Below are 9,214 nucleotides of genomic sequence, written 5' to 3'. Positions count from 1 at the left end.
TGGGCATTTTCCCAGTGTTCCCATATACTCTAAAGTGTCAATTTAGCTATTATGAAAGTGAGGCATACCTAGAAGTCAACTCATTCTCGAAAAAAGACTTCCTGACATTCCTCAGTCTCTTCTCCCCAATGCCATGAATAAACATGAAAGTGTCTTTACACACCTGTACAGTACCGTTTCATTTTATTTTATTTTAAGAAAGTGACTGACCTTCATTCCCCCATGAGTGATGTAGTGAAGTTCCTCTGTCTTTCTCTATTGTTAGTTTTCCTGTTGTTGCTGGCACTCTCACCACAGTGTGTTCCAGCCATTATCTGTCCCATCAGAACCATATCTCACTCATGCGAAGACAGCTCCAACAAGCTGGTTCTGGTTGCTGTCAAGTAAGATGGTTCAAACCTTTTCCATCAGCTGTCAGAGCAACCACAACCAGCGTGAAGGAAGTCTTTCACTTTCCTCTCCTCCCTTATGTCCACCTCTCTCTCAACCTCTACAGGTACCAGTACTTGTTCCTGAATCCCTCTCACTCCTGCCGTCTCCATGTCTTCAGGCTCCTCAGGATTACTCACTTCCATCTCCATGTCTCCTGGTGAGTCATCACTCATAACAGTCAACCCACTTATCTCAAGCTCTCCATTAATTTGTAGATCACCACCGTCATCAATGTCCTCATTATCACTGCTGCTATCATCTTCCATCACTTCATCTATTGTTTTTTTATAATAATAAAGTTTAATGTTTATTGCTAGAATATTACTGTCATTGTTGTATTGTTATCATAATTAACAATGTTATTTTAGGTAAGTAGTATGGATTGTAGTGCTAAGTAGGTGTTAAGTATGTAAGTATTTGTTGTGTGGTTAATGTAATTCATAGCTTGTGCAATGTTTTTTACCTGACTCCTCGTCGTCGAAATAGTCATGGAGCATCTCAAGCAGCACCCCGCTTGTGATGCTTGACCTATGACCTACCTCATTTAACAAGAGAGCAATTTGCCTTGCTTCTTCCATCAAGAAACAATACCCGCTTTTAATATTTGCTTGTAACCATGGTAAGTTGCTAGGATACCAATCGTCGCCATGATGCCCCGTTTACCTCCGTTTCATGGGCCGTGTGACGCACTCCGTGCACAGTAATGGCTAGAGGATCTAGTACCTTCTTTCTCAGGAACTACAAGGAGTAAAGTGGCGTCTTTGGCATCAAATGATAGCTTATTGTCTCTATAATCAGTTTGTGCAAAAAGCTATTTTTCGACCAACAACGCGCAAGTTGACTTATTATACTATACTGATAAATTTAATAATGTGCCAAATGGTACCTTTTGTCAATTATGGTCACAAATTGGCCCAGGTTGCAGAGGGTCACTTGGATAGTGAACCTAAAATTAAAAAAACAAGGAATAATACAAGTTGAGAACAAATGAAAATGCATAACATTCCGTAAGTAATTAATTTGTACATGTAGGACAGTACCTGCTGGGCGTAATCAAAACTGAATTGTATTTCAGGAATTGCTGACAGGCCTCTCCACTACCACATTCAACCTCTCCACTGACTCCTTCACCCTCTGCAAAACAGATTGGTAGTACTCCCTCTCTTATTTGGCATGGTCAATGTGCTCCCTTGCTTTCTGAATCACCTGTTTATTTTAAAAGTACAGTAGTTATTTTCAATTATTTTATAAGGAACGTTTAGGCCTGAGATTGGTTTTCAAGTGAGGTATTGGCGTTCCTCAAAACAAGCCTGCCGATCTTCCTGCACATCCAGCAGAGGTCAGTCAATGTTTTCATTATGACGATGCGAGGGACATACAGCTTTCAAGTCAGTTTGAATTCTGACTCACAAAGAATACGCCCCACGTACGATGACTTGTATGCCTCATAAATCGACTGTTTTGACATACTGGACGGCAATAGAATTGCTTTATCATCCCTCTCTCCGGGGATTCTTCCTGGCAGCAAAATTCCATTCTCCTGCGCAAACCTTTTGCAAAAGAATAGTTTTGTTCTCTCAGTATCCTCATCCAACAAGGCATGGTGGGGAAGTCTGCCCATGTTTACATGCACTCTAACAATTCAATAAAATGATTAGTAAGCATTGTTTGTACACTCATAGTACACACCTTGGTTTCCAGTCGTCTGTAGTGAGATGCCTCTTTAATGCTTTCAACCTCCCGTACTTAATCCCATGTATAAAAATAAATGGCTTCACACACCTAAATTAATAATAAAAATTATGGTTATTATTATTTTTGTTTTCCTCCTTATTTATTTTTTAGCACAATAATAATGATAATAATAATAATAATAATAGTATGAATAATAATAAGTTGTAATAATAACATTTATTTTTTATTTTTGTACCTTTTTCATGTTATGAAGTTAGACCGTTTGATGCTGGATCCTTGCCCTTGTGGTCTTCATATTGGCTGAAGTCCTGTCACTCCTGTCTATAGTGGCCATTAACTGAGCCATTACCACCTGGTCAAGCTGCTCCTTTGTCAATTCCTCCATGTCTCACCTAATTCTCCTAAGATAATCTTCCTGAAACTGCAAGTAACATTTATTACCACAGCAAACTTCCCTGTAAAATTTATCAAAACTCTCTCACATCAACTTCCCTTTCCTCTATTGCAAAGGTAAGACCATGTGTCATTAATCGATTATAAAATATTGTTATTTATGATAAAAAGTAAAAGTTATCGCGAGCCTATATCGCTCTATTGCTTACATCGCATATCCTTAAACAATTGAAATGCATGAGCCTCTATCTTCTACAACGCGATATACATAACTTGTAGTATGGTGCATGGGCGGATCAAAGGCGCTGCCTGTGCTACAACTTCCAATAACCGCTTGGTAGAAAAATGTAGCACTGTTTGGAATATATAGTACTGCACAGTATAATATGTATGGGCTTTCCTGTTAACCACTAGCTTTGATAGAGGCAAATAACAGCCTCAGCTACACACACTAGACATGTAACAATAATAATAGTGATAAATGAGATATGATTGTCTTGCACTGGCCACCTGTGCGACTTTTGAAATTTCATTTGATGTGCTCACGCACCACTACAAACCAATCAAAGCACTATTAATTTACAGAAATTATTGCACTCAGGACAGTCTCGACGAAATAGTATCACTCAGCTTTGCCTCGTGCTACATTTTCCTCTCAACCGCCCCTCGTGCAATAATTTCCGTAACCTACTCTAACAGTGCTTTAATTGATACTTATCATAAGAAGTAAAGAAATACTATGGCCATAATTAATGAAATAATCACAAGAATTATAGCCTTTGATCAAAATCTATAACACAATGAAAAACTATGAAATCTCACAATAATCTCTCTTACTATGTACTCAATTGCTTAGAATATGGCAAAATGAAACCTGTGCAGCTAGAAACTGGTGCCTAATCCAGTGTGAAAGCACCACTGATCAAGGAGCTACAACGAAACATAACGTTACAAAGGTGATTATTGTTAGTAAATTCATTTTGTTACCAGAAATTGAGCGGATGATAGCCTTAGTCATTCACCATACTATAAAAGTAATAGATTACACCTTATTGTGGAATCATTAAATCATTAGCAACTGTAAAAACTTTAGAGTGAAGTTAAAAAGAAACATCATCAACAGCAAACAATGTAATCGCACAGGCTATATATGATATATCAAATATGTACATGTATACGCATGGTATAACTTGTTTGTCACAAACAAACATTACAAGCCACTCACAAATTACAGGTTCTGACAAAGTGGTACGTCCCATTCACCCTTTAAATCTCTATCCATGTCTGACCTTATTCCTTTACACTACAATGCTGTCCTTGCGTAAAATACGTATCTATGTAAATTATGAATGTAAAATTATATAAGTAGTAACAAATTAACTATAGCATACATGCTTTAAGCAACAGTTAATGTACATAATTTGATATGAATAGCTTCACAATGCATATTAAGCTCTGATTTAGACAGGCACCATTTAATTTGCTGACTCATGCCATCCTGAATTCACTTTCTTTTATGAAAGCAGCATTGTGAAAATACATATTAATAGACCATATGAATATATTCCAATGCGCAAATAATTATTTTTGTATTGTTATTGAGAACATGCATGCACACAACAAAAGATGCATTGGCAAGCATTCATTTACATTGAATAAAGAAAGTACTTACTGTGGCCATGATTAATAAATATACAATATGTAACCAAGAGTCATAACCTATAACATAATACATAAGACATCTCACCATACTCTCCATTTTACTACACATACTATTGCTAAGACGGCAATAATATGAACCCTAAACAGATATAAACTGACCTCCTACCGCGTAATACAACTAGTGATCAAGGAGCTGCAATGAAAGATTAACTTACATTTAATAAAGCAACAAATTAAATCCAGAGTTGCCTTTACTTATACAGCACATTCCAATATCGAGCAAAGTATTGCTGAAACATCAAATCATTTCCAGCTTTAATTACAATATCAAAAGCAAGCAAAGTCACAGGCTAATAACAACAATAGTGCAAACAATACTGGTGAACAAACTTTATTGCCAATCACATCAGCTTTTATATTCCTTGTAACTCCATTATACATACTATAAATCAAACTATGAAAGAATAAATTGCATGCATATCACACTAAAAATGCAGGAAATGCACCAATAATGCACTACATGTACAATGCACTGCGATAAACATGTACATGTATATGCATGATATACCTTATGTTTGTCACAAACATGCATTACAGACCAAGTCTAACAGGTACAGGTGCTCACAAAGAGGATTGTCCCCTTCACCTATTGAGTATCATTTGAAGTCAGACCTCACTCGTTAACACCATATTAACTTTGGTCAAGACTAACAAGTGCCACATAACTGCCGGTAAAGGTGGGTTCAGAATATTGACGCAAGGCTATTATGCCTGCTTGCGGTAAAAAATTACGTTTGCGTGAAAAATTGTGAAGAGAAAAACGGAACGTAAGTCTCAGTACACAAAAATAGAGCCAAGCTCTATTCTTGCGTTAAACTACCAGCGTTGGGCAAATGAAATACAGGAGCTCACGTGTCAAAAAATGCTCACGTGATCAATAATGGCTGATGAAGGACTTATAGAGGCAGTAAGATCATTTTCCTGCTTGTGACAAACGGGCTCCAAGGAGTCTAAAGATATCAAGGCTAAAGAAAATGCATGGAAAAAAGTTGCTACAAAGGTTAGTTTAATTTTGTTACAAGTAATTATTAAAAATGCTAGATAAGTGGGAAAGATGACGATGAATCTCGAAAAGATTGCATATGAAGGTGGAAGAACATCAGAGACAGATTTGTGAGAGTTCAAAAAAACCAAAAGACCCACTGGTACAGAAGGTCCGCCTTACAAGCCTAATTGGAGTCTATTTGAATCACTTACGTTTGTTCAAGATGTTGTACGCCATCGACAGTGAGTTTGTTACATCATTGCATTATTATTAATATTTTGTATGTTTTATTAGAACTGTCAGTAATGTTACTTTAGCCAAACCAGCAGAGCCAGATCTTTCTGTAGCTGAAGTTGAGAATAATGAGTCTGCTCAATTAACACTTGATGACTCAGCAAAGTAAGTATTCATCCAGCTATTTCACATTACTTCCATCCAATTTTAGCTCACAAGGTGTCTTAATTTCCCCTCCGTCTTCAGTGGCATCAACCTCCAGTTCAATGCAATCGCCACCAATTAAGAAACGCAAAAAGGTGGATGATGTTGATTATGCCATACTTGAAAGCTTAAAAGGCATAGAAGCATCTAGGATGCAAGCTGTTAAAGATGATGAAGAGCTTTTTGGGCGTCATATTGCAGCAACCTTGCGTCGGCCCTCCCATAAACAAAAAGCTATTTGCATGTTACAAATGCAGCAAGTACTGGTAAATGTTGAATTTCAAGAAGTACATGAACATTATCATTATGAACAATCTTTCAATTACTAGTAAAATTAATGGTATTTATTGTTTCCAAAGTTACAACATTGACTTAAATTGTTCGCCGAACTTGGTATTCTTGCCAACTTACTTCTCCCACCTCACTATTAAAAAAAGCACAATACATGTCCCTAATATCAGCTGCATCTCTGGAGTGCCTAGAAACCAAACATAATGCAAGCTTATTATTGTTATTAATTAGGTGAACTGGCTTGATGCTACTAGTCAGTCCCAGTGGCAATATTCCAATCTCTTCAGTTTCGTCGTTTCTCCAGGAGCCTCGAATAATGTTACCTGCTCCATCTTCCCCATCAATATAACCCGGGGGACAGTATGTTGATTTTTCAGTTTTATTAATGTAATTATGCAGCACAATAGCAGCTTTAGAGAATGAGACCGCATGGTCAGTGTTTGCAATGATGGGCCTTCTGAAGATGCGCCATCTATATAATGCATAAATTTCATTCATAATAATTATTTTGTTGCCATACCTAGCCGCTAATATTCCAAATGAGTTTTCAATTATTCTACGTGCCCTACTCAGCCTATAGTTAAATATTGACTTTTCTTTACTAAGGTAACGTCCTGGGTATGGTCGTAACAGGTACTTCTTGATTGGAAACCCCTCATCACCAATGATTACATATGGTAAGGATGGTTCAGAAGTCCCTAAAAATGTTTAATAAGTTCACTGATAAAGAAATACCTGTGAGAGCCTTATCAGGAGGGATGTTAAGTAATCCTTCTTCTAGTGCAGTACCAAACTGGCAATTCGTAAATATGCCACTGTCACTTAGTCGTCCAGCTTCTCCTACATGCATACATGAAACACAATATTTTTATTTAGTTTTAATGCTAACCAGCATCACAAACAGCTAGAAGAACTATTGAGTGCTTTCCTTTATAATTATAGAATGTGGAACCAGCATTCATTGGTGCTTGGATTACAATATGTTTTCCATCTATGGCTCCTTTTAAAATAATGCATAGAGCTAATAATATTTTGAAACTGATACTTACCAATACAGTTTGGAAAGTTCCACATTGTTTCAAAATTTCTACTGATTCTAATCCATTCCTGTTCTGTAGATGGTGCCTTCAAGTATGCAAGATGAAGAGCATTCCATATTGCATCACATGTTTCTTTTAATATTTCACATACAGTAGATCGACCCAGACGAAAATTGAAGGAAAGACTTATCTATTAATGTATTTAAATGATTAAAGTTATAGTTCTTATATGCAGCATACTTGTGAGTTTCCTGTACATAAATACCTCAGGGTTAAAATTAGTCTCTCGGCAGGGCTTACTTGTGGTCTCAGTGACGAGTTATATGTGCGATGTAGCAGATATGGACCAACCTTAAATTAAAAAAATAATACATATATCTGTAGATGTACAAACCTCTTGCAAAAGGAGATCAAACCTCTCTCTGGTCATTCTTATGTATCTAAAGTGACTCTCAGGGTCATGTAGTCTCATTTCTTGATAAAGATTATGATACTCGCCTTGCTTCAACCTTTGTTGGTAAATTCTACGTACCCAGACACTTCTTTTCCTTCCTCTGCGTCTTCTGCGAGCATACAGTGACAAAACTATAGCCAACAAATGATCTTCCTCCATTTTGACTCTGAGATAGGTGTGGTATTACCACACCTTTTCAGCACTCCGTATATACGTATGCGTACGTATGTTCCACAAAAATTAATTATGAACCATGAAACGCTAGAAACGTTTATTTCGTGAAAGTTAAGCGCAATTGACGGTCTGCAACGCAAGATATTCTGAACCCACCTTAAGGAAAGGATGGAACCCGGTACATACTATGCAAGGGTAAAGGCTGACTAACTAATACGATGCCTTATTATTATGAGTATCACAATACTATTATTTTATTAAATTTTAACTAAATTATTAATTTCTGCAAAATATTCTATAACTATTATCATGCTTTATCATTATAACTACCATTACTTATAAGCAGCAGGGAGAAGTAAACCCTTCCCCTCCACTAGGTACACCTAGAGGTGAAGACAGAAAACAGATGGGGGAATACAATGAATCTAACCCCAATAAATCATGGTTGAACAATGACGGTGGTTGGACCACCCAAGAGACCTGCCCAAAACCCAACAGGGTGACATCTGTCACAATCGAAGGTGAAAAGAATAGAGCACCATTACGAAACAATTATAGTGGCAGGAGGGAGGGAGGGAGGACAAGAACCTCTGGGACTTGCCAGGTTGATACAGCAATACTACACATGCGTGGCTCCTTCCCCATTAACCTAATTTTAACAGAGTTTAAAACTATCAAGTACCACATAACTACTGGTATGAGAAGGAGGGAACTTGGTACGCGTTATGCAAGGCTACAGGTTGACTCACTAATACTATGCCTTATTATGATTATCACAATACTATTATTTTATTAAATTGTAACTGAATTATCAATTTCTGTGGAATATTCTAAAACTATCATCATGTTTTATCATTATAACTACCATTAATAAAAAGCAGTAGAGAGAAAGAGGACCCCTTCCCCTCCCCCTAGGTACACCTAGAGGTAAAGACACTAAAAAGATGGATTATAACGAGACCCACCCCAATTAATAATACGTTAACATTGATGGGTGGTTCAACCACCAATGGGACCTACCCAAAACCCAGAAGTGGGACATTGAATCAGCATCATTAAACACAAAACAACTAATGTAAGTCCCAGTTTACCCACTTATTCTCTTACCCATGCCTTTGCCCACACACAACCCAGTCCAGTCTGGTCTGAGATGCAAAAAATGAGCCAGCTCTGATCTCGGGGTTCTGAGATAGATCTGATATGCATTGCTCGACCACCGACCTTGTGACTAGATGGTAGAGTCTTCCACACCAACCAGAGCAGCTGTAGTAGCCACCCCAAATCAAAAACTTGCCCAGAGTAGGTAGACTGTCCAGTCCACAAATAAGCAAAAGCTTCAAAACGGCAGCCGCAAAGACAAATTTTGTCAATGGGGAATCATAAGGTCTGGAAAGGACAGCTGACACCATACCTAGTGCAGAAGGCATTAAAATGACAAATAGCTGACTTATACGTTCCCTGAGTTAAGGTGGCAATTCCCAGGATACACTAACGCTGAACAGCTCCATCAAGCTTCAAGATGGCCAGTCCAGATTGGGATTGTACAGGAGGTCCTGAGCAATAAGTGGAAGGGGTGACGGATGTGGCATC

General features: G+C 37.6%; 1 protein-coding gene and 1 long non-coding RNA gene across 2 annotated transcripts; one reads left to right on the top strand and one right to left on the bottom strand.

Moving 5' to 3' along the window:
• Positions 1-5,127: 5,127 nt before the first annotated feature.
• On the top strand, positions 5,128-5,699 carry LOC109587383 (uncharacterized). Its single transcript, XR_002187560.1, has 3 exons — positions 5,128-5,469; positions 5,522-5,626; positions 5,673-5,699. It is a non-coding gene; the product is annotated as an uncharacterized LOC109587383 (long non-coding RNA).
• Positions 5,700-6,840: 1,141 nt separating this feature from the next.
• LOC100632557 (protein ANTAGONIST OF LIKE HETEROCHROMATIN PROTEIN 1-like) lies at positions 6,841-7,768 on the bottom strand. Its single transcript, XM_020003622.1, has 4 exons — positions 7,391-7,768; positions 7,237-7,347; positions 7,006-7,186; positions 6,841-6,956 (listed from the first exon to the last, which is right to left on the bottom strand). The coding sequence occupies exons 1-4, from the start codon at positions 7,607-7,609 to the stop codon at positions 6,841-6,843; spliced, it is 627 nt and encodes a 208-aa protein (XP_019859181.1). The 5' UTR covers positions 7,610-7,768.
• Between the last annotated feature and the right edge of the window lie 1,446 nt (positions 7,769-9,214).

Source organism: Amphimedon queenslandica, unplaced genomic scaffold, assembly GCF_000090795.2.
Source record: "Amphimedon queenslandica unplaced genomic scaffold, v1.1 AMPQUscaffold_12590, whole genome shotgun sequence".
NCBI lineage: Eukaryota > Metazoa > Porifera > Demospongiae > Haplosclerida > Niphatidae > Amphimedon > Amphimedon queenslandica.
Note: the sequence above shows the minus strand (reverse complement) of the source record. Positions and strands in the feature narration are given on the sequence as shown.

Excerpts from the sequence above, each read along its gene's own strand:
- LOC100632557 (XM_020003622.1), bottom strand. The coding sequence starts at position 7,609 with ATGGAGGAAGATCATTTGTTGGCTATAGTTTTGTCACTGTATGCTCGC. Across the intron at positions 7,187-7,236 it reads TATGTACAGGAAACTCACAA|ATAAGTCTTTCCTTCAATTT; the intron begins GTATGCTGCATA and ends ATACATTAATAG. Across the intron at positions 6,957-7,005 it reads GAACTTTCCAAACTGTATTG|GAGCCATAGATGGAAAACAT; the intron begins GTAAGTATCAGT and ends TTATTTTAAAAG.